This window comes from Leuresthes tenuis, unplaced genomic scaffold, assembly GCF_036924035.1.
Source record: "Leuresthes tenuis unplaced genomic scaffold, fLeuTen1.0.hap1 SCAF_14, whole genome shotgun sequence".
In the NCBI taxonomy this organism is placed as follows: domain Eukaryota; kingdom Metazoa; phylum Chordata; class Actinopteri; order Atheriniformes; family Atherinopsidae; genus Leuresthes; species Leuresthes tenuis.
In genome coordinates this window covers 23,290,705-23,316,240 of record NW_027325368.1, presented here as the reverse complement: position 1 = coordinate 23,316,240, position 25,536 = coordinate 23,290,705, and the positions used below count along the sequence as shown (strand labels likewise).

Here is a 25,536-nt window from a genome sequence, read left to right as displayed (position 1 = left end):
CCATCCCCTCAGAGGATGCAGATTCAAAAGGGCTGTAGTTACATACTGTATGTGCGATGTGATTACACTGCCTCTGTCTGGCCTGAGAGCAGAAATGCAACAACTGAGAAAGTTCATCAGCTCATTTGCAGCATCTTCTTCTTGTCCACAAGTTCTTATTTACTTCCCCTCATAACTGATTTTTACACAGTAGATTTATCTCAGATTTATAATGAAAATTGTGGTTTTCACCCCTGCCTGAAAAGGTGAGTTACAAAGGACTTACAGAGGCAAGACAAATGGTAAACCCAATCAAGTTACTCATTAACATCACTTCGTCTGAGGGACATTGTGCAGGAAAGTTGGCTGTATCCCATGTCTTGCAACCTTTGCCCAGCAAGTGTATTTATTATTTCAAAAGGAAGAGAAGACAAGGACAAAAACATAGGTCAGGACTTGGAGACACCTTCATTGTCAGCCTGTCCTATTCTGATCAGGTAAGCCTTTCTTTCGGATTTTTCACCATTTGTGAAAGTTGACCTCTTGTTCTTCATGTAATTTCTCTGGTAATGTTCAGTGTGTTTGCTGTATGAATGATATTCTTTCACTGGTGAATTAAAGCTGTGTGTGCTGAGCTGCATCACTTCCAAAAGAGTAATGAAGAAAAAAAAAACTATCAAATGTATCTTTTTGAGTAAATGTGAATGTATAATATGTGTGTTTAAAGTCTGTTTGAAGTTAATTAGTAAGCAGTTTAGGACTACAATCATGAATGTTGCTCAAGACTTAGTAGGCCAACTCCCAAATGTCATGTGATGGTGAACGTGACAGAAAGGACTTTAATGGTTATCATATTTGTTGGTAATGTCTCCTCCTCTGTGCCACACATTTTGTCTCGCTGAAGCCTCCTGTTCGCTCTCTGATCACACGTTATTCAGATGTTACTTTCCTCAACATTCATTAACCGGGTAGCGAAAGCCGATGGAACTTTATGGTATTTATTTTTCTGTAATGCTGTAAAATCTCCCAAATAAGGGATTTTGCAATTCTAACTGAAAGTGGTTGGAGTCCAAATCAGTTTGGATTATTGCCTGAGATGACAAAATCTTCCCCAATTGTTGGAATTAGACTGAATTTTATGATTGTAGTGATCTGCCTTTTGGATGTAATTTTGGAGCCTTGTTTAATTTCTTTGGTATGTTAAAGAGTTTTTGGGACACGTCATTGGTAGTGGACCAGAGATCATTAAGAGTTTTATCCGGTACCACTAGACACTCTCCTGAGTAAGGCCCTACCAAGGCTGACATGAATATTTCTATTAAAACATTTGATAACCAAGACAACCAAAATGTGTTAAACAGGATAAACAGAAGGTGCCAAAAGAAACTGGAAAAGACAACTAATACAAAGAGAACTTTCTCCAAATTTAATAATAGGTTTAAATTTTTTTTCCATGAAACCAGGTGTCATATTTTAGTTCACAAAGAGGACTTAAATGCAAACGTACACACACACACACACACACACACACTCAGAAAGCAGGTGAGTAATGAAGCAAAAATTAGCTTTATATACTACATAAAAAAATAGAAAGACAGGAGAAAAAAACTAACCAAACTGACAAACAAAAAAAGATGCAGCTGCAAAACTTCCCACAGGACTCAGGGAGCTGAACAGACTCCAGTAAAGTCCAGTCGACCAAAGGAGGTTTAAATAGAGATCGGCTACTCAGATTAGTGGATGCAAGCGTTCTTGACTCGGAAACTTGGAGCACTCAAGGTGAGTGTGGCAGGTTTGAGACGAAAGGGAAAGTAACTTAGGACCTCTGGTGGGTGGGAAAGATAGATGCAAGTAAAACCCGAAATGAACAAATAGCTAAGTCTAGAAGCAAAGTCTAATACCAAATACTGTGACATGGGCTTAATCAGCATACATGTCATCCTCTCTGTGCTATATGTGTATCACCTCAGCAGTGCAATAAACAATAGGTCATTATTCTTTTAAACTTTGGCCTAAAACAACCCCATCAGGTTGTAAAAAAATGCAGTAGTTTTAGTTAGCTCCTCTTTTATTTCCTTATCTCCAAATGCAATGTACTACACAGGTCTTGTAAAACTGCCTTCTTGTATCTAGGTGAAGCTTTGTTTCGTTCAAATCAAGTCACCTTTAAGGTATATTCCAATTATGTTCTTTTTAATTCTAATTTCTGTCTTTATGGTTCCCTAACAGTTGCTTGCTTAATTACGTACTTTTAATGATACTCAATAAACGCAATTTTTTTATGATGTTATTTCTGTTGGTTTTTCCTCAGTACAGAGAAATGGCTCGGTGGAGTGGCATCTTTGTGGCAATTATTTTCTGCAAGGTTTTTATCAGAAATGCTCAATCTGCCACTGTATTTGATGCTGTTGAACTTAAAGGCCCTGAGAGACATCTTCTGATGGAGTTAGAAGAACAGTCCAGCACTAACAGTACTGTCACTCAAAGTAAGTAGCAAAAGGAACACTTGTTGGGTACTTTATCAGCTCCTTTCTGTTTGCAGCCAGATGTGTTTCAGGAACTAAGTATAATGGCTTTCATTATAATTAGATGCAATAATTTTTTTTCCTGCTGTTTGTCAGAACCACCCAACTCACTGCAGTGGTCCTATCTGGCAGCAATACTGGGCACAGTCCTGAGCCTCACACTCTTCATCGTGATGGCCATCAAGTTTCGCCTCTTCCATCGCTTTCTGGCCAGCTACAGACACTCACTGCTCCAAGAGGCTGATGGGATCAGTCAGTATGGTCAAGAGGAGTTTTCATTTCCTAATGTGTCTGGTCAGACAGGAATGGTGTCAAGAACTCAGAGGGGGCTGGGTGACGACGACGATGGTTTCATTGAGGATAACTACATCCAGACCAGTGAGAAAGAGAGGGCAGAGAGAGAAAGCAGGGAAGAGGAGGGGGAGGATGTAGAGGACAGCGATGATGATCTTCAGTTCACCATAGCGTGATTATATAAAAAGAGATTTCATCAAAAACTGCTTCTTTTACACTTAGATTAAAAAAAAAAACTCATGCAAATCTCTATATGGTAGAGGACCCCACACATAAAGAGTAAGCTTTAAGTGAAGCTTTAAGTGAGATTTAAAAAGAATATTTGAAATTGTCCTCCTTCTAATGATTTATTTTGCAACCCAGAATATTTCATTTTTGACCCTATAGAGGGGTCCTAATACCTAGCTTGGATATAGCTAAAGGTTTATGGTAAAGAACTGGACATCCCAGAGCTGCTTTAAACGTTATACACAGATTTTTTGAGTACAATAGAATTTATCTGCAGATGCAGGAAAAAAAAACAAATACGTTTTAGCCTTTATTGAGCAATGTTTTTGACTGAACTGTCATTTTTTGGGCAAATGGCCAACATGACTATTCACCAGGTTTTATATTTTTGATGCAAAGTTGATGAACTTGCAGATGTTGCATTTTCTTATATTTACCTTAACCTATAATTCTTCCTGTAAAAGAAAAAACAGATCCTATATTGCTGTGTTAAAATTTGAAATATTCCATTTGAAGATGAAATATACTATATTTCCTCAGAAAGTGATAAATGGTGTTTATATTGATGTGGAGGAAAACACAAAAGTGAGAATATTTCATTGCACCTGCTAATCACATGAGCACAACATTCACATTCAAGTTGCCTGGTTGGTTGATTACATTTTGACTGTGAATGAAGAACAAAGAGAGGAAACCCCATCATCTTTGTTATAGTCTGTTTAGTTTGAAAATCTATTTTCTGTCTTCATGAATAAATTCACTCATTGTAAAAACATTGCCAGCTTTTATTTTGCATCAATAGCGCGACACTCACAAAACACTCACAACCCTGCGTTGTATTGTCGTCACACTTGCTCAGACTTTATTTACAACCATAACTACCCACATGTATTATTAAGATGTCTATTCAGAAAGTCAAAAAATGGTTAAAAATGTGGAAAACTGACATGTGGAGCCACTGTAACAAGAAGGCTGGATAGAAGGCTGTGGTCTTCAATGAGATTCTGACTCTCTTCTTTTTTTTATTTTTTTACTTTGTTATCTTCCAGTGCAAATCAACTTGACTTATTTAATTCAATCTTCCCTCTTTCATTTCCAAGGAATCATGCCATTTAGTCCATTCAGATCAGACTAGTCCTGCTAGTAGACGTCTCTCTTCTGGCCTGACTCATCTGTCCACCTGAGACATTGAACATTCTGACAGCTCGACTCCCCAGGAACCTCTCTCTGTTCAGTCTCATCCTTCTCCTCCTCCTCTGCTCCCTTCTTTTCTGGAGGTGCACCAACACACTGTAGCCTACTACAGCTAGAGCCATGCCTGCCCCGGCAGCCATAAGCACAATACCTGACACCAGCATTTCTCTTCTGTCATGACCCTGGCTGCCGATTGTGGCCAGACAGAGTAGTACCGTCCCACACAGCGTCACTGCCAGTCCAACAGCTAAAATCAGTGCGGGGTCAGCCCTCCCACCACTCTTTAGCTGGTCAATCCGGCGTCGGCTGCTTACGCAGTTCATGTCCTGGATGGCAGAGCTGAGGAGCTGCTTGAGCAGAACAGCAAGGGCCAAGAGGCAGAGGGTGGTGCCCACCCCAAGACGCCATTCCCCGGACAGGCTGGTGGTAGTGGAGAGGAGGCCCACGCCTCCAAGGCCCAACCCCATTATAAGAGCAACTGAGGCACAGTAGCAAAATAAGGAGTGCCGTGGCTCTCTGAACCACCATAGCTCTACTTGATCTTCCAGGACACGTCGTTGTGAAAGTGTAGGGTCCAGATAGAAGCTTGGAGTCTGACGCATCGGGTAATAGAAGGTCTGCATCTCAGACATGGCAGCTCTCCACTGTCCACAGTCAGATCAAAACCAGGATGGTATCTTAAATATGCAGAACTTTGCTTGACGTTTGACACTTGACACTATAACAAGATTAAGAATTTTCTGTGCACCACAATTATACTGTTGAAAAGTACTTCATCTCAATTTACTTACATAGTCCCACAATAAGTAATTTATGTTTCTGTTCAGCCCGTTGCATCTCATCTGGTAACTTTGGTCAAAGTCATTAATTCAGTCGATTGGAGGATGTCCATCTTAAACACAAATAATCCAGGTTGAAGGTAGAACTTCCAGTGGTTAAGCATCCTTGCATGTTTCATTCGCTGCAGCTGGTTTAGGGAAAGAAATGTAGACAACAGAACTATCCTGATTCAAACTGGAGGCAGAAAATCAGCGAGGACTCAGCAGTGCAGAGTCAGAATCTCCCTCAGTGTAACACTCCAAAGTGGTGGAGATGTCATGGTGACGTTTACGAAGCCCCAGCATGTGTGTTTTCACAGAGCCTTCATCACCACAGTGACTGTACTGCTGTCACAGATCGATAATCTGTGACCTCTTTACGTTCTCTATCCCAGTGCCAGGCAGAACAGACACCCGTCCTCTCCACCCATCACACAGCAACTCCATCTTGTCTAGTTAACTGGGAAAAAGACGGGTCACATTACTAGTGTTGGATCATGACTTGGACAAAGATTAGCGGCATTGTTCACCATGCCCCAAGACAGAGAATGGGGTTGAACGATGAACACAATGACTGCGCTGCAGAGAGCAGGCGGTGGTATGTGGGAGCTGTTGGGGGGGGTTACATGGGTGCTGTGGAAGACTGAGTGATGTCAGTATGTACTGATAATGGTGTCCCTGTGATCCCAAGGATAGCGTCATCCACTTTCTGAGCAGGCCTCGTAGATTTGCAACAGTGACTGCTGTATCTCCTCTCTAAGGCTGTCTTCCAGTAACACCGCCTAACTAAGCCCAAGACAAACCTTCAGGCTCTTCTTTACCCAACTTTCATGTGATGTGTCTAAATGGAAGAGTTATATCAAGGTGTAAATAAAATCTCAAATTTTTGCTTGAATAAACGTGTAGCCTACTTTCAGTGTACTTTCATTTGTTCCTCACAAAAGTCTAATTCTAACTGACAAGCCAGCACACCTTTTAGGCTTTTGTTTTGTAAACACTTGAGATTTTATCATGGTGTAATGTAACAGGTGCAACAAATATTATGAAAGTCTGCATTCGGTCTAGTTTATTTCACTTTGCTCTGATGTATACCATCCATCCATTTTCTATACCCACTTTATCCAACTTGTGGTTGTGGGGCGACTGGAGCCTATCCCAGCAGTCATTGGGAAAGAGGCAGGATAAACCCTGGACAGGTCGACAGTCCATCACAGGGCCACACACAGACAAACAACCATCCATGCACACACTAACTCCTAGGGAAAATTTAGAGTCACCATTTGCCTAACATGCATGTTTTTGGGCAGTGGGAGGAAGTGCCCGGAGAGAATGCACGCATACATGGGGAGAACATGCAAACTCCACAGAGAAAGGCCAGAGCTGGGATTCAAACCTGGAATCCTTCTGCAGTGAGGAGATGGAGCTAACCACCACACCACCATGCAGTCTGGTGTGTGCACCCACATCGTCATTACTCAAGGGACAAGGAAAGAAGAAGTGGAAAGAAGAGGAAACAGAACAAAAATAGAAACAAAAACCAGACAACCAGCTGCTACACCTGTAAAAAACAAAACAGACAACAATCCATGGCCTCTGAGGCACCAGCAGCCCCCACAGAGCACAGAACCCAGGAAGCCCACCGCAGGGACAACCACGCATCCACCCAGAAGACTGCAGAGGAAGCCCCCCGACAGAGCCCCCATAAGCATAGGGCAGAGGCCCTCCGGGAGCCAGGGGCAACAGCCCACCGACCCCGCCAGGCCCCAGCCGCCCAGACATGGGCCGTGCACTGGACCCGGGCCCCAGGAGCCCGAGCGCCCCCAAACCCCCCGGCAGAGGCCCCACCCAATACCCAGGAGGGCCAAGCGCCCCAGACAGCCACACAGTGGGTCAGCGCCTGCCCCAGCGCCCCTGGCCAAGTGCCCTGGGAGTCAAGACGTGCCCACAGGTGGGTGAAGTCGCGAGAAGCGGGGAGAGGCAACGCCGCCCCCCCATCGGGAGAAGCACAGGCAGGCCAGGCGACAGCAAGTCCCAGATCCAGGCCCAATCATTACCACACACACTTTCACGTCCCATACATCCACACGTCCTCCCTCCCTCGACTCCGCCGGGGTGTAGCGCAGCGGGCACACCAGGGGGCCAGCAGCCCCCCAGCCACCACAGACCCCAAACCAGCAGAACAATTAATTAATCCTCCTGGCCCCTCCCGCCCTGAGCAGCAACCAGGAAGCAGGGGTGTGGAAAGAAGACCCCTCCCCTCACCCTTCTGGCTCTTCAATATTTTCTAATAGTGAGCGATTAAAATTGAGGGGCAGCCAAACCTGTAGAACTGAGAGCGCGGCCCTCTGGGCAGCCTACATACCCAAAGAGCCCCGCCCACCAGATGCCACTCAGTGTAACCACCCCTCAAGACCTAATGTGTGTGTGTGAGTGTGTTTGATAAGTAGTGATGTCTAAGGTGTAATTAAAACAGGGGCGGTGAACTGCAGAGTGCAACCAAAGGGGACCACCTACGTGGCCCCATCCACTACACCCCACAGAACACACACGCCCCCAAAACCCTTCACGTGTGAGTGTGTGCTGTGTACAGGAGCCAGAAGGGAGAGGGGTATGGGGATATACACCGGGGGAGCTACTCTCCCCCGGAGAGGGCAGCCAGGGACTGGCTGCAATAGGCATCCCCGCTACCTGGGACCCAACACAGGGCAGGAGGGCCTGATGTCCACCAGGCTCGGGGCCTGCAGCGACCATATTCCGGGAGCTACTGTACCCCCAGAAGGTACCAACCCCACCCCACCCCACCCCACCCCGGAGGACCTCTACAAAAGCCCGGGCCTGAGACCCACCATCACCCAGGCCCCCCCAGGCCCCCCCCAACAGGGGAAAAGCCACACAGCCCCCCCAGCACACACCCAACCGCCCAGAGCGACAGGACAGCAACCCACCACCACCACTATGTAATAAAACTAATCAGAGGGGACCAGAGAGAATGAAATTCAGCCAATTGATGTTTTGAGGAGGCAGACATTGTTTCCATGCTAATATAATCTAAAAGAAAATTTCCAAACTGGTTAATACACAGATTGTTCTTCGCTTTGAAGTTCATGAGAATAGTTTTCTTTGCGATACATAACACTGTGAGAACCATGTGTGCTGAGTTCATTTCCATGTTGATGTTGTCTAAGTCACCCAGTAGGCACAGTGTGGGGCATGCAGGGATGCTACACTTTAGCCATGTTGATAGGTCCTCACAGACTTCAAGCCAGAACTTCTGGACAGGCGCACAAAACCACAAAGCATGTGCACAATCATCAGGTGTGTTATCTGTGCAATGTGAGCGGATGTTTGAGTGTGTTAGACCCATCCTGAACATCCTTTGTCCTGTATAGTGTGTTCTATGAAGGATTTTGTATTGTATGAGCTGTAAATTAGGATTTCGAGTCATTACTCTTAATCCTAGGACACCTGTGCTTTTTTTCTTGGACTGAGAGTGTACACTGTCAGCATTGAGAGAAATCAAGTCTCACATTAACAGCTAACTTGGCTCACAGACAAAACTGTGAAAAAAAAAACTGGGAAAAAGCCACATCATAATTGTGTCATTTTAATATGAAATCATTTCATTTAAATTGAGTCTTTGAAATGACAGCAAATATAGAATAGAAACAGACAGGTAGACACACAAATCTGCAAGAAAATGTAATAGCCTAATCTTACACCCTTGGGGACATAGTTTACAATAGTGACTAAAATGAGTATTGAATATAGAGTAAAATATCTGATTACCAAAGAGATGATCAGTGTTTGCAGTAAATCTATACTGTGATTCATCCAAAAGCTGGCTAATTGTACTGTGCAATCGTTCAAATAAAGCCATAAGGCAGGACGATTGATTCACAGTAATTACTTTTGTTGTAGATACACCATTGACTCTGTTGGAAGGTGCCACCACCAGGATCTTTGGTCTTGTTGTCACTATGTTAACAAATTAAGTGTATTTTTGCTCCACTGAAACACTGCGAAACTTAGCAAAACTAAATGAATCCAGCAATCAAATAAAGCATGACAGATTGCTGGCTAGTTGGCATCTTTCTCCTTTTCTACTGGATGTGAGAGGATTGCCTCTCACTTTTGTGTGCTGTTCTGAGACTGAGACCAGAATGTAACAGGCTCAGAAATAAGAAAAAGGATTTAAAAATCTGATGGATAAATGCAAAATCAGATCAATCAAAATCCCAACCCAGTATGATATGTAAGTCAACAATTTATTGAAAGATCCTTTTCTTTTTTCTTTTCTTGTCACAGTAAGAAATGCACAGGAAACATATGCTGTCACTCGATTCCCTATAGAGTCCCAGAAAACAATGACACTGAGTCAGCAAGTGGAACAGCAGGACTTTTTCTTAGTGGAATGCAGCCATTGTTAATACACCTGTACATACCCTGCTAATGCAGGTGTAAATGTCTGCTGTGAAAGAGGTTCATAAATCTATGATTCGGATGTAATCATTTTTTGTAAATTGACTTTGAACAGTTTATACTCAACCCTCCCTGAGGGTAACCTGTATTTACTGACAGTAAAGCTAAAATTATTTTATAAAGCATAATTTCAAAGCTAAATCATAAAACTAACTACACTGTATTAATTGCAAATCTACAAGAAAAAAGCCTTTTGCAATGTAATGTTATGCATCCAGAGGAGAACACAGAGATTGTAATCATTGAGATATTATAAATGTCATAGAATATTCAGTTTCTGTTCTTGATAGTTTCATAAATACTCTTTGTAGACAAGAATGAAGCAGCAGGGGGCAGCAGTCTCTAGGTTTGGACATCAGTCTGCAGGATCACCACACCACAGCGTTCCTCGACAGTGACCCATGAGGGCGACTGCCCTGCGTGTTTGAAATGTTTTCCTGCTTCAACACTCCTGTCTCAGATTGATGGCTCAATACTTGAGTTTTTTGCTATCTAACCTGGATGCTGGGGGACCTCTTTACTTTTTTCTTTGTTTTTCTTTGCATTTATCATACATCTTCCTGACACTGTGGAAATGATAACAACAAACTGAAAGACTTAATCATTACTTAATAGATCACTGTACAACACTCACTGTTTCTGGTTGAAGAAGACCAGGAGTGTGAGACAGTGACCACTGCCGGCATCCATTATTGTTATGCATTTCGTGTCCAAGCTGCAGCATCTTGTTCATATCTATCACTGCAGCCGCTGAGAGATGATAAACTAACTTCACAATTGTTAATTAAGTTGGTTAAATAAAACCAGCTTATTAAAGGTGGGGGAAATGAGCAAATGTGACTCTCACTGGAAGCCATCAGTGGATACTGTAACTCAGCCACGATACGTGCCAGCTTCTGCAGCTAAATGAGCGTGGAGAACTGCTAAACTTATATGCTTGCTCAGCAAATGTTCACCAAAGGTTAATTAAATAAAAAAAGTTGCCCATCACACTATTTTCCGAGAAGCTGTTCACATGAGGAACTGCAGATCTCTTTATGCTAGGTGAGGATGATGAATGTGACTGCTGAATCCATAATGTTTTCGATGGTGTCGCATATCATCCCAGCTGGCTGCAGTGATGAATAAAACAAACCTGTTGCCAGTTTACCAATGGCAGGTAGCAACCTTGGTGAACATAGACAAATCTTTGTCATTTAGATCTTTTTAGACTCTATTTAAAGTTGATCAAATGATCTACCATGAAACAGAGATGATACAAATTACAAGTGCAATAATAAAAAGATGGCAAGTGAAAGCATTTTGATGTGTTGATGAAATTTTGTACAGACATCCATGGTTTTCCCTGACATATCATCTACTGCCTCCAGCAGGGTGAAGGAATTAGTTGAGCTGCTAGATTTTCCTTTTATGACACCAGCAGGATGACTTTTTAACTTCAACCTGCAGCTTAATATCTAACTGTAAAAGAGATTCCAAAAAAATAAAGCTGACAAAGCTGAAGAGCCATTACAGATATGTGGGATCTTTGGGACCCCTGGCAGCACAGCATAAAGACATCTGTGTGTCACTCACTGGTTCTGGAACATGTCTGAACAGTGTCAGAAGCACAGATCATCACTGGATCAACAATCGTTCAAATGTTTCCTGCAAATGATCCTGAAACACTGAGACCTTCTGGACTAAAGTGAAATGGAAAACTGTCATGTGATCACATGACATATGACATACCAATATTTTGAATCAACTTTGGAAATAATTCTAATTCACCTGTTCTGTTATCTCATTAGATAATTTTAGTGTTTAAGTATGTTTACGTGTGTATTTCTATGTATAAACTGATACATTTACTGTATATATGCTTGTATGTGCATACTTATAAAGTTATTTGGCTATCACTGCTACACTGCCATTTTCATTTAATTTGCCTCTGTGAAGCACTTTGGAGCTCAGTTTGATAGATCCTATATAAATAAGATAGAATATCCAACAAGCACAGTGGTGTTAGGGTGCATTGGTGCACATTGCAGGGGTAACCTGCACTTTTGTAAAGACACGATTAATACTGAATGATATATAGAGGTTTTGGAGCAAAATATGCTGCTTTCCAGAAAACATCATTTTTTTAAAATAAGATTTTTTAATACGTTTTTTACATACATGTAAATAAAAATATAAAAAATAAAGACTCTTGGTCTTTATATAACATACAGATCTGCTCTTTACTTAGTTTCTGAATGTCTTCGGTGGGTCAACATGTTCAGTCAAAGAACACCCCCCTCCTCAGATTTGAACAAATCTGCTCCATATTATTTTCACATTCATGTTGATTGACAAGCTCTCACACCCATTTTCATCCAGATGCACCCTACCTCCTGCCTAATCCTCAGTGTGCTAAAAGGATTTTCATTTAGTCATGACTCACTCCTCACAGCAAATTGACTGTAAAGTCAGTTTAGTCTGTGTTGCCTCTGATGGCTGAGAATCAGATTAGCAAATAAAATAATGGTGGGATGCATGCACTACATCAATATTCATTTCTTTAACTTTTGCTTGATCGAGGCATATCGAGGAAAAAAAAAGATACCGTATATTGTGTTACCTACTGTGTCGCAGTATGCGAGCAGTTCCTTTGAGCCTAATACTTATGTTACAGTTAGAGCCTGTTTCTGGTGTGAGAGTAAAAGAATCTAAACTAAAAACTAAGTTTTGATTCTCAGTTGATGTGCCCAACTCAGTATTGAGCTGTACCATGAGGTGGCATTTTTCATAGAGCACTATTCGTGTTTGGATTCTGAATGTTTTGGCTGATATTTCAAAAATAATAATTTTTCTGTTCATTCTTCTCCTGTTGCCTCAGTCTGGCTTGGCCATTGCAACCATGACAACAGGTGCTAACTACCACAACAGAATGCTTTAAATCCCTTCATTAAGTGTGAATTAAATTACTTGTGCAAATATCTGAGTGTCTACCACAGTGTATTTACGACATGCTGAGGATAGGAGGGATTAAGTTATCCTTCAGTTTGTCATCATTTTAAATGATAATGCTGTCAGCTATGGCTGTGGCCTAGATTTGAGATATGGTCTTGCCCTAAAAGAGAGCCACTGGATGTTGTAAATACAACTGATGCACTTTTATCTGAAGACAAACGTTATCCTGTTGTGTTCTGTGAGAGTAATGAAGCTACAGTTTGGTTCATGAAAAAGGTACATGGGGCATTTTCTGTTGCTGCTGCCTTTTTAGAAACTGTGGAGCCAACAATTCACCTTAACATTTGTGTAATTTGCATATAGATGAGACTCACATCACATTACTGCTTGGGGGGAGTGTTAATAATGGGGTTGTTGAACAGGATATGGTACCATACAAGAGCTGCTGATAGATTACCAAACAAGTAAGACTGAGTTTGGCAGTTTCTGCCAAATCCAGTCGCTCTTCATCTTTCTCTTCTCTCTGCTTTCTGTCAACTTCTTGTGTTTCTTTCTATTGTTTCTATGTGAAAATTTTTTAAAATTTGTTACATGTGTGAAAGCAGGACTACATCCAGAGTAAAGTGTTGGTTTACACGGCGCTGGATTTATAAATCGCTCATCAAACTGTCCCAGACCGTATCCACAAAAACACCACAGGGATACAAAATTGCTTGACCTCCTGATTTGCTTCTGTCTGCTCCTGCTGGTCCCCCATCACTTTACCGCCACTACCTGTCTGTCGCGCTCGAAAATTGATTTCTCTGACTCACTGGATGTAACATGATCTTGCAGGGTACTCTCAATCTCTTCCATATAACTCACTCCCTCAGAACTCCTTCATTAACATCAGTTGAGTCTTCAAACAAACAAGCAAAACTATTATAAATAAAATCATGAGTGAGTCTCACTACACAGCGCGGACAGAAACTCACAGGCTAACATCTCAACATCTGGGCTTCAGAGATGCTGCTTTGCATGAGCTTGCTCAGGATTATGCCACTGCAGTCCCTCCTCCTTTACTACACCTTTCCCAGGGCAGTCAGAGGAGAAAATTGATTCAATTTATTTGTTTCCCTTAGTTGTGTGCATCCTTGACGTTTCCTCTTAAGCTTGGATTCAGGGTCTTATTTCAGGCATTACTTGGGCTTTTGGAAAGTTCAATCATTATCCAAGCACCTGTAAACCATTTTCCCACTGGTATGGTTACACATCAAATGTATTAAAAAAGAACAATGTTCTCACAGAAAAGAGCTCATTAGAAAAGAAGATAATAAAAAATATGTCCAGAGCTACTGCAGCAGGCTACCACTCAGATTGTCTCCTCTCTTGAAATCTTGTCATTTTGTGTGTACAATTGCGTGTAAAGCATGCCTCAGAATTTCATTTTCATTTTCCTGCATATACTAGATGACTTTGTACAATTCTTACCCCATAACCTTCTCCATAATAACCCATATGGTCTTCCTAGTCACGGCTGCTCCGTTTTCTTCCTTTTTCTTATTTTTTTACTCTACTCAGAAGCACAGGCATCATTAAAGCCCACAGTGCTAGTGTTCTCATCATAGTTCACCATTGTATTTTTTTTCAAATACTTGAAAGAAGAAAATAAAGAAAGAGGGGCAGTGAGGAGAGAAGAGAGGAGATAGTTTGAAAAGATAGACTGCTGCATCTGTGGAGAGAAAGGACAGCACATCGCCAGGAGCACATGCAGAAACGTAAATGCAGTGAAACACACAACAAACAAACAGCAACAACATCACCAGCAGCAAGTATGTGAGAAGGAAAGTCACTGTATAATTAGTCACAAAGTCACATTGTAACAGTGGAGTGAGCATGTAAGTGAATGAATGCTTGTGCACGTGTGTGTGTCAATTATATGCTAAATGTTTGATATGAAATATGTATAGTAATGGGGGAAGGGGGCCGCAACCACACTCCGCTCTAACCAATTAGAATTAAGGTAAAGTTCCAATATCACATGTTAGATTTCTATAATTTAACTCTGAGTAAACAAAGTATTATGTATTTTAGTATTTTCTTCATGGTCAACTTGAAATAACACAGGAAAATTTGGCAATTGTTTTTCTCTTTTGGCTCCCCATACAGTTGTTGTATGATGTAACACCACTGTCATAAAAACAACATATCATTTCTTGTCCCTTACCCGGTCACAAAAACGTCATCAAAATCACACACAAATGTGAAACAACCGCAAAGGAAAACGGTGTGTGTGTGGCTGGAAACCAAAGTCCTGAACTACTGCGTCTCAACCCCCGAGCGACCCAGGGCAGCTTCAGGTCCAGGAACGGGTTTACAAGAAGGTACTTCAAAGCAAGTCAAGAGCACACAGCTCAGGTTTATGTAGTGCTGCTTTAGGTTGAGTTAGTTTTATTTATGTAGATAATGTAGATGTTCTATTCTATTCTATTCTATTCTATTCTATTCTATTCTATTCTATTCTATTCTATTCTATTCTAATCTAATCTATTCCCGCCCCCACGCCGTCGTCACGCTCAGTGCAGCCAGTGAGGCGGACGAAGGGGGTGTTCCACGGCGGAGAGTCGCTCAGCGGCGTTGCATAGCCACAACAAGAGCGGCTTTTGGGCTTTGTTTTGTGGATGTGAATGAGCTCCATCACCTCCTCTGGAAATGTGGACGGATATAAGGACATTGGTACTTTTTCATTTGTTCGTCCTCAGGCTTCCTTTTTTGGAAGGTCAGTAGTGTGTGCTTTTTGTCCCATATATGTGTTTTTTCCCCTGCGTGCGGGACGTTAATTAAATAACATAAACGGCGGTGTTTAATGAGGGGGTGATTGGAGGCGCTCGCGGTACTCGGGGTATAGAAAGGGCGCGCGTGCATTTCATAGCTAGAGGGAAAAAGACAAAAATAGGCTACTTTCCCCCTCTATTGATTCGCACTGATAAGGTTTATTAGATTATGAGTATGTTAGTGTTTTTTAGTGCTTCGCTGTGGCTTCAGGGTGCGTAAAGCCCCCCTTGTCCGTCATGTGTTTCCCGCTGAGCATCACAGCCCACTGCATCAGAGGTAGTAGCCTCTCTGTAGTAGCCCAGACTGACTGAACCTTCGTCTACACGTTCTGAGGACCTGTCTGAGGCGGGGGCCTCCTCTGATGCAGTTTCCCTACAACTATTACATATCCCGACAAAGCAAGTCTGCAACAGAGAAAACAGACGCCTCCGCCGCCTCAACCAATTGACCCAAATGAATGCTGCATACCAATGAGGCATTCACTTGCAAATGACATTTGAAGTCCATGCGGTTACTACTCTCCTATATAGGTTTGTTGCTCATCCATCTGGACTCAGATATCCCCTGTTGTTTTTTCCCTTTTCTTGCAGCAACCGATGAGTGCGAGGATGGACAGTTTCAGTGCAACAACAAAAGGTGTATACCGACCATCTGGAGGTGCGACGACGACGACGACTGCTCCGACAACAGTGATGAGGAGAACTGTCGTAAGTGTTAAATAGGAGGTGATCTGAGGACTGATGGAACATGGGAAATGTGGGAAGTGACCGGTGACAGTTCAAGTGTTACACGTCACATAATAACATGTAAAAGCAAACAGGACAGTGAAAAGAAATCGGATAAGAACACTTTAATTCCCTCATCTCTGCCATGACAGTGCTACCAACCCAATTGCAATTCACTCTGCTGTAAGTTACGATAAATTGTGCTGTAATGTACTATTTACTGAAACATAAAAGCACTACGGCTTATTGTTTTCCAGGAAATATATATTCTGACCCAAGAAAATTGCTCCAAAAGCTAAGCTACTTATTAGATTACAACCCCGGCCAAAAATATTGAATCACCCCTCTTGGAGGATGCACATCTGCCTGTTTTACTGTTTATTTATTTGTTTCTAAAAGACAAATTAAGGACAAAACTATTAAATTTAATAGCTGTATGCTGCAAAAAGAAGAAAAGAGGAAACAATTTCCGGACTCATAAAACCAAAGAGCTCACAGTTATTACTTTTGGCTTTTTTGACAGCATGAATTCTTCGAGGACTTCTCTAATGAAAAACAACATTCTTCACCAGTCAGATTCCAACTTTCTTGTGAATCAATTCATCAGATCAGCTTTGCAGGATGGAGCCTCGTCATTAACCACGTTTTAAAATTCCCACCTTAAGTTTTAAGTCTTTGCTAAGTGTCTCCTGATGTGAGTGTGGACGCTCTTTGCTCTGGTGTGAGATGCATTACCATCCCGATAAATACCTCACTTATCACCGGGCCTTCTTTTGATTGATGGAATTAGAGAAGTACCCAAAACTGAAGGTTCACTTGTGCATTTACTGAAGATATATATATATATATATATATATATATATATATATATATATATATATAAATCCCATTTCCTGCAGACACTTTCATTGACTCCTGTTCCTGTTTTGTTTTTCATTTCTTTTCTATTTTCAGACATTTTGCTTTGACTTCTCTCTCCTCTAATGCTTTGAAGACCTGCGTGTTTGTCTTTTACAACTTTCCCATTTCGTTTGTACTTGCTCCAAATTTCGGACACAGTTGGCTGGAAGCAACCAACATCTTTTGTAAGACTCTGAGTTGAAGGATCTTCTTGAAGAATCCTTACCAAAGTTTCCACTGACAGCTCTCTTGTTGGCCGTGTTTTCTGCTATTCAGCCAGATGAATCGGCTCCTTAAGCTCTGCCAGCACTCTCTGTTAACTGCAGACCCATATGTGTACTTATACTTCACGTATCTTCTACAAAATAAAACAGCTGCATGAACATCCTTCAAGAATGGTGGTCATATGGTTTGTCAGGGGTTGTAGATTGTTATCATTAATCTCATCTGCAGATCATGGTCCCATACTGAATTAATCAGAGCCAGACTCTCTGCTCAGGATGGAAATGTGTATTAACACCTCTTTATGTTAATGAGTTGTAATATCTGGTTGTTAACGGAAAATTCTTTTAGATTCTCAAAATGTTTTTGGAGGGGCATCAAAGCTAACAGAATTTACAGAGAAGCATGCTTTTCGTAAGGATGTGTGTGTGTGTGTGTGTGTGTGTGTGAGTGTTTGCCTCGGGCCCAGAGTGTGTGCAGGTCATTTCATCCTTTCTGAAAAAAGCTCAACAAGCGCGCTTTCCTAGAATGAGGGCTGATAGAGTGGAACCACTTTCCAATCATCTTCAAACAAGAAGCTGCCCAGGTGGAGGACCGATAGCTTGGTTCATCTGTCCGGTGCACAGAGCTCTGACATGTATCATGCTGTTTTGTGTGGAAATAACAGAATTACAGCTCCCTTTTTTTTTTTTTTTTTGACTGTGAGCCAGTGGCCTATATTTTGAAAGAACGCCTGCGCTGAAACCAGTGAAGTTGTGCCAAAGCTCTGCATGTTTGCTGCGCTGCTACGTTCTTTTGTGTCTGGGTTAATTGTGGCTTGGGAGGAATTTTTGCACCCCCCACGCAAGTGTACTACGGTCTCTATTTCTCCTTCTACCTGTCTGTCTTTCTTGGTTCCTCTCTTCCATAAACTCCCACACACTCGCGCACACAGAGCAGTGGTACTGTATAGACTCGCATCATAGCTCTATGGGCGTCTGAAGGTGTTGCTGTAGACCGGCAGGACGTGTCCTCGGGCATTTACATGAAAGCAGGTCATTTGGAGCATCTCTGCTCCCAAAACATTCATATGTCACTGCTTCTCATGCAAAAACATATCCACAAACCCCTCTGTTTAGAGAAAAACATTACGCTGTCAGGCTGTATCTGCTCTATGTTTCCTTCATGAATCAAGAGGACACTTGTTAGTGAGGTTTTATTACCCCCTGCGTGTTTTCCATCTGGCAGAGCCTCTGACATATTTAGAGTTTGAGTGAAAACACTCCCCGTGAAAACCTTTTAAGCTGAAACAAGTCAACCCACCGTCTGTTGATCATGACAGTCGAGCTTTATACGCCATTCTGTTCCAGACCGGCCTTCACACTGTGTCCATTTCCTCTGCTTGTGTGGGCTGCTGTATCTGCGTGGGCAGGCAGATGCAGAGGTTGGTTTGTCTGAGACAAATCTTCTTCTGAATCGTGTCCTTGCAGTGTAGCACTAACAGGGTGAGGACATGAGTTGTTGAACGTTTACAGTTGCATCCTAGTTTCTGTCTTGCCAGTAAAGTCACTCCCATGTGTTGCTTCATAAGCCTGTTTTCTGTTGCTGCACCTGAGAACACTAAAACACAGAAGACAATCGATGTTTTGCAGCATAGGGTTATCTTGTTCAACTGATGCTGCACAGAGTCTGGCTGGTTTGAGCTGAGCTGTTGCTTGTGTCGGGCTGCTTGTGTTCACAGTATATTATTTTACTGCAAAGTGAAATATGCTGACATGAAGAAACCTCTGCCGCAGCTTTTTATTGTTCATGCCAGTGTCATGGGGCTGCACGGTGGTGTGGTGGTTAGCACCATCACCTCACAGCAAGAGGTGTTCGATCCCTGCCTGGTGCCTTTCTGTGTGGAGTTTGCATGTTCTCCCCGTGGATGCGTGGGTTTTCTCCGGGTACTCCGGCTTCCTCCCACCATCCAAAAACATGCATGTCAGGTTAATTGGTGACTCCAAATTGTCCGTAGCGTGTGAGCGTGCATGGTCGTTTGTCTCTATGTGGCCCTGTGATGGACTGGCGACCTGTCCAGGGTGTACCCTGCCTGTCGCCCGATGACTGCTGGGATAGGCTCCAGCCCACCCGCTACCCTACCCTACCTTAACGGACTGTCGGTATAGAAAATGGATGGATGCCAGTGTCACCTCATTTCTGGTTGAACCTAACGGAACATGTGTAATAGCTCTACTATTTCCCACTTCAGTATCATGCCCTCAATGCACTGCAATTCTTCTCGATTCTCCACCCCATTTCATTGACCGCACCCACTCTTGTAGTACCATACTGCGCTCCCATCTCTCCATCCCCCATCATCCAAACTGTATTCTCCACTGACCTGTCATGTTCTGCATGCACCCACACATCAATACTGCAATCAATAACTGCACTCGTAAGAATGCCTAGACTCAAGCATGGGTGCCATTAATGATAGAATGATGCACACTTACATATAGGCAAGTCATTCAACCATTTTTAAGAAATTTAAACCACATAACATACAATAGATGTTGGAGTCATGTGAAAAAGAAAGTAAACCCCGTTTTGAGTTGTAAGGTCTTACAAAAACTAAGCCAAAATGCAGAAGCAGTGCATGGAAAACATATGTCCGCCATCACGGCTTCCATAGGAATTACAGAGGGGAAGTAGCAGCCAGGTGCTGCAGATCAAATGCATTTGATTAGGTGATTATCATCAAGTGTGAGCACCTCTATAAAAGCAAAGGTTTTGTGAGTTTTGTGAGTTTTTTGTGAGTTTGCAGGCCTGAAGCATTCAGGTGTGTGTTAACAGAATGCCAAGGAGGAAAGACATCAGCAGTGACTGTTCCCAGACTGTTGCTGCTCATCAATCTGGGAAGGGTTATAAGGCCATTTCCACACTATTTGGAATCCATCATTCTACAGAGAGAGAAAGATTATTCGCAAGTGGAAAACATTCAAGACAATCTTTCCAGGAGTGGACGTCCCAGCAAGTTCACCCCAAGGTCAGAGCAGTGCAATGATCAGTGAAAGCGTAAAAAGAATCAAGGTGTTGCAGAGACCCAGTCGGTTAAGTCCAGACCTTAACTGAAGTGCTGTGGCGGGACATTAAGAGAGCTTTGCATGAACAAATGCTCACTAACCTCAATGAACTGAAGCAGCGTTGGAAAGAAGAGTGGACCAAAAATCCTCCGCAATGATGTGAATGACTGATAATGGCATACAAAAAATGATGCTGCCAAAGATGGTTTTACAAGCAGCCAAATCGTAGGGTGTTAGGTTTCACGCACTGCTCTTGCATTTTGGCTCAGTTTTTATTTCAGTAAATAATGACATCTTGTAATATGTCCTTTACTGTATTTCATCAGCTTGTATTTACGTCATTATAACCTGTTAATACCAGGTGAGTTTCGTTTGTCAACTCTTGACATGTAAAACCTGTAAAAAGGTAAAAAGGGTGTACTTTCTTTTACACATGACTGTGTTTTGTCTTCTGATTGCTTAACTTTTCTGGTGATGAGATGCAAAGCCGCCCTGCCTCTCTCCTCCTCTGAAGTTGACACCTAGGAAGGCAACAAAAGAATTCTGGCTTGAATTCTCAGTCAGATTTGTGCCAAAGACGTTTAATCCTCATCCTGATTACAGAAGCATATCACCCACTTTCCATCTATCCGTCCAACCTTCAAAGTCCAGAATGTCCGCTTGACTTTTTTCCTCATCTTTGGATGTGATAATGATCTGTTTCATCTGCATTCATGAATTTAACATTCATACCTTCAGGGAGGCATTTCACATCGTCACGCTGAGCTCAAAGTCGTCTTTTGTTGTCCTCTGGGATGCAGAGTCAGCAGCAAAGTGTGGGCCTTCTTTTTCTGTTTCTGTTGCTTCTTCTTTCTCCCATTTATTTCCTTTTGCCTAATAAGTTCTACGAATAGTTCACTGTGGTGCTCACTTTTGAAACGGCTGGCACTCTTCCACATTTCCTGTCATCCTGTTCATCCTCCTCTGCAGTGTTGTTGAAGCCAAAAGTCTCAGACACACTAAAGCCTTTGAGATACGATGTATCCTTGAGCCCTTTATTAGTGCTAATTTAATGGTTTGTTCAATAGTCTGTGAACCTTAGATGCTGTAAAGCTTGTATCTAACGCATTGATATTATGTTTATTATTTTCTTTGAATTATTCTTATAGATTTGCCAGTTTTGTGTATATTTTGATAAAGTAATGCCCAGTGATTTATACATGAGGATCAGCCATCCTCCTGCTGAGGTCAGGTTGTAGTAACAGGAAAGCAAAGCCACCATAAATGGTGCTCTGCTGTGTGAGATGGATGCTCAGGGATGAGGAAGAGCTGTGTTGTGGTTCTGGTTTATCAGACTTAGAAAAACACCCTGGTTTGTTTTATCCCACAGGGTCTGTGGTCTTTCTTGACTGTGTGGTTTAAAGGCTTCTGTCTGACAGCAGAGATGATGTTTTCAGGCTTGCCGATGATCTGGAACCACAAAGATATTGAGATGAAAATGTGAGTGAAGGTGAATTGACAGAAAGCGGTGGGGGAAATCATTTGGACCTGTGGGGGGGTTGTTTGTGCTCCTATCTAACTGTTAACTCTGCACAGCGTGGAGAGGATTACCGCTTTATCTCCCCACACAATGAGACGCGTTCTCTATGGCGTTAGTTTGTTTTCTGTTGACTTACTTCCACTTTGTGCTTTAATGAATGTGATGCAGATCTTTGATGAGGCAGCATTTTTATGGTGAACAATGATGGATACTAAAACTAAAACAACTGGCTTCATTTCCATTGTTTACACTTTTTTGTCATTTACATGAGAAACTTCCCTGTTTACATAAAAAACTTGAACCAGTTTGTGCAAAAACTGTTTGCCGTCTAAAGTGTTCAGTAACATAAAGCACTTGGGAGGCCCTTTTAGATTTAGTTTTGATTTTGGACGTTAGGTGATGAGAATCCACTTTGAATCAACAGCACTGATTCCCACTGGATGTTTCCTTATGATTGTTTGTTACTTGAGTGTTTGTCTGGGTTCTTGAGTCATTTAGGTCTGGACTCATGAATCCAGATGTGAGGATGCCAAATGACACCTGTTAAAAGTAATGTAGAATTATAGGACTTACATTTACAAAGTGCGCCCTCAGAGATGAAACATTTTTCTACAGAATAATTCAGTTAACTTCGGATAACAAAAACAAAACAGGGTATTGCACATATATTTGCTACTTCGCAGCACAAGAGAAAAGGCCTTCGACTTGATTCTTTACTTTGATATATAAGTGGCAGATCTCTACAGCTCTAATGAATGTGTCTCTTTACCAAAGTCTCCTGAACCACGCTGTGAGATCACAAAGATCTGCAAATGCGCAGGCGTGCACATCAGATGACATTTTGTTGAAATAAACCAGATTTAAATGGTACCGTTGGGACTTCGACTGGTTTATGGCGCTTCTTTTCTCCCCCCCCCATTCTAATTACATCTTTGATGCCGACATTAGAATCTGATTCGTATTAATTCATCTTAAGCACTGTGTAGAAATGGATAAATGAATGAAACCCTGCTCCTTGGTTAAAGTTTGGACAAAGTAGGTCTGTTGTGCATGTGCACATGCTTCTCATGTGTGTGTTAATGTGTGACCGTGTTTATTTGCTGGACAAACTGCTCTCTGTGAGTATATGTCCATTAAGGAGTCTGCAGCTCCAATTGAGCTATTATCTCAGATTAGTGTGTGTGGTAACACAAAGTTACAGAGAGAGTGAGGGGGATTAATGTTGGGGGTGTGGGGGGGTAAAATGCATCACTCAGCCGATTGCCCACATCTGCCATGAATTCATCCTCCACTGCAATTGATGCTTTAGTGCTCAACACTTAAAAGAAAAAATGTTTGCATGTCAACCGATTTAAAAAGCAGATAATTCTCCAAGGACATACTCGGCAGTGCCTGATGAAAAATACTGTTAGAGTTCAGCTGAGCAGTTGCAATACTGCTGAGGTGCTAAAAGAAAAGCAAGCGCTGCTGTCTGCTGCACTGATGTATTCATTGTTTTGTTTTTTGCTCAGAATAATCTTTTATGGTGTTTTAAACTTGCTATGAAGTCCTGTCTTCAGAGAAGGTATTGTTTTCCTTATAGGTTCCTCATGAGTGGTTTTGATTGTCAAATGTATTTTTAACAGCACCACTTTGTTCCTAAAGTGGTTTATAAAGTGTCAAGTGGGGGTGACAGAACGTAGGATGCAGAGGAAGGACCGTGTGTGTGCGTCATCTGCTGAAGTGTCCTCTGTTCTGTAATGAGTTGAGACCTGCTTTGACGGAGCACCATTCAGTGTAGGTGAAAATCTTACAGAGGCTGTATCAGGGACGCGATAATTGATAAGACTCGAGCAGGTTGTTTGAGACGAACTGTCTCCTCTGTGAACCCAGGACTTTGGGCCACAGGCAACCGCACAGACAGTCCCTTTCACCCCCCCCGCGCCACTAAAAATATTGAAATAAACAAACAGAAACAGAGCCACAAGAGGGGATGTTAGCACTCATTACAAGAACTGCAGCCCTTCACAAATATGGAGTAGTTTTGGAGAAAAATGCCACTTTATATGCCCCAACAGTCAAGCCTGGCAATCTTTGCTGACATCTCTGGGGATGTCGATCGTGTGGGGCAGTGAGTGTCACGTTATTTGGATTTATTTGTTTGTGGATGAGTGCACATACTTATCACAGAGCTACAAAGGACTTTATTCCTCTCTCAAGTCAAGCTAGACTAAGAGAGAGCGTCAGCAGCACGTACGTTAGTGAACTGGAAGGATGAGCAATTGGCTGTGACCAAAGACCTCAGTGTCTTATATTTTTGTTGATGAGTCAGTGTGGGCTGATGCATTATTAGTTCCACCTCTGCTCACAGTGGCATCATTTACCTCCTGTTTGCCAGCTACAGAGTGACTCACAACATTGCCACCATCGCATTGTTGAATCTTTGCTGCCACCGCCTTCGGATCATCCACCTTCAGTGCCTCGCAATGCAGTTTTTTTTTCTTTAAAAGTCTCACAACAAGCAGTTTCCTAGAGTTGAGCAGGGCATTACAAGCATATGTGGTGCATTCAAATCCCGTTCACTTCATTGTCACGGAGATGTGGATGAGTTGGAATGATCAGTGAGGAATAAGGTGATTTAGACAACTGCAAAGCTGCTTAAAGGAGAGTGAAGAAAAGACCCAAATGAGGGGACCTAAATGCAGCTACTGTGAGATGTTAAGCATTTCTATTCAACATTCAACATTCTTCTTTGTGAGTCGAACAAACTGAGGCAAAACTAAATGTACTGAAAAGTTTGTCACACATAAATAAAACCGATTGATGAAGTGGAGTAACGCTGACATTTTTTATTTAATTTTAGAATTTAATCTTAAACAACTTACAGGTGACATGTACACTAGGATGTGTAGAGTTGAGAAGCCGGGCATCGAACCACTGAACTATCAGTTTATGGACAGTGGCTCAATGTTAGTCACAGCCTCTTTTTTCTATCCACTCAAGGAACAATTTGTGAGTCTTTTCTCATAAAATTCAAAAGCCAAACCTGAGTTAAATGGAGATTTAATGGGGTCAAACATGGCATTACCTGAACAATGAGAAGAAATCAGAATGAACTACAATAGTCAGCAGTAAAGCTTTACATGAGGAGGCTTGAGAACATTACAGGAGCTATGACATGAGTTCCTTGTAATTAATACGACTGTTTTTACGCGGGCTAATCAAAATGTCTAGACTACAGACTCCTGATGTGTCACCGTCTGCTCTGTGCAGCGCCGCACAAAGAAAAATGGGACGTTCTTTTGATTGCTGGAATGTAATAAAACCGACTCTGACACATTTGAGTTTATTCAGAGCACAATGCTTTTCTGCAGAGCAGGTTTCTTCAGTCCTCTGCTGTCCCTTTTTACATCAGTGTTTTATTTCTTCAGGAAGATGCTTTCACTCATGTGAAATTGAAATTAGGCGACTTTTAACCATCGTTTTCATGCTTAATCGGCTTAAACATCCACATATGTAGCTCTTGATAGATTTCTGCAGCCACTTGAAGAAAAAAGCTGAGCAGAAATGGTCTGAGCAATGATTTGATGCTTTTGTGGCGTTTGTCCTGACACTGTGATGACACAAGTTCCACTTGAGTGGAAGTTTTCTCGGAAGTGGTGTGGAATAAAAGCGGTAGAGAAGCGTTAGCTGGTTTGTCTGAGTTGTTTCTGTTCTTCATGTGCTTGGGGGAGGTGTGGTGTGATCAAAGCTTTGAAGCTCAGCTCTGCCTGGAGATAGATGGATGTAAATGCGTAGTTATTGGCTTCTCGCACATGCAGGGATAGAGAAATGCAAACAGGCTGCACACTGAAAACACAGCAAAGTGTGGCCTGTTTTATC

The 25,536-nt window shown here is 42.2% G+C and overlaps 3 protein-coding genes across 4 annotated transcripts in view; 2 read left to right on the top strand and 1 right to left on the bottom strand.

The window, feature by feature from the left end:
* Positions 1-1,719: 1,719 nt before the first annotated feature.
* LOC140269067 (leucine-rich repeat-containing protein 19-like) lies at positions 1,720-3,001 on the top strand. The gene is made up of 3 exons (XM_072364092.1): positions 1,720-1,758; positions 2,291-2,465; positions 2,601-3,001. The coding sequence occupies exons 1-3, from the start codon at positions 1,720-1,722 to the stop codon at positions 2,972-2,974; spliced, it is 588 nt and encodes a 195-aa protein (XP_072220193.1). The 3' UTR covers positions 2,975-3,001.
* A 906-nt stretch (positions 3,002-3,907) lies between these two features.
* On the bottom strand, positions 3,908-5,317 carry tmem125b (transmembrane protein 125b). Its single transcript, XM_072364074.1, has one exon. It carries the CDS (start codon positions 4,850-4,852, stop codon positions 4,148-4,150), a length of 705 nt encoding a protein of 234 aa, XP_072220175.1. The 5' UTR covers positions 4,853-5,317; the 3' UTR covers positions 3,908-4,147.
* Positions 5,318-15,032: 9,715 nt separating this feature from the next.
* The window catches only part of LOC140269265 (low-density lipoprotein receptor-related protein 8-like), an 81,379-nt gene continuing 70,875 nt past the window's right edge, over positions 15,033-25,536 (top strand). For both annotated transcript variants that reach the window (XM_072364295.1, XM_072364294.1), the window contains exons 1-2: positions 15,033-15,209; positions 15,856-15,972. In XM_072364295.1, the coding sequence (XP_072220396.1) occupies positions 15,143-15,209; positions 15,856-15,972 (184 nt within the window). In that variant the 5' untranslated portion in view covers positions 15,033-15,142. The remainder of the gene's footprint in view (positions 15,210-15,855; positions 15,973-25,536) is intronic.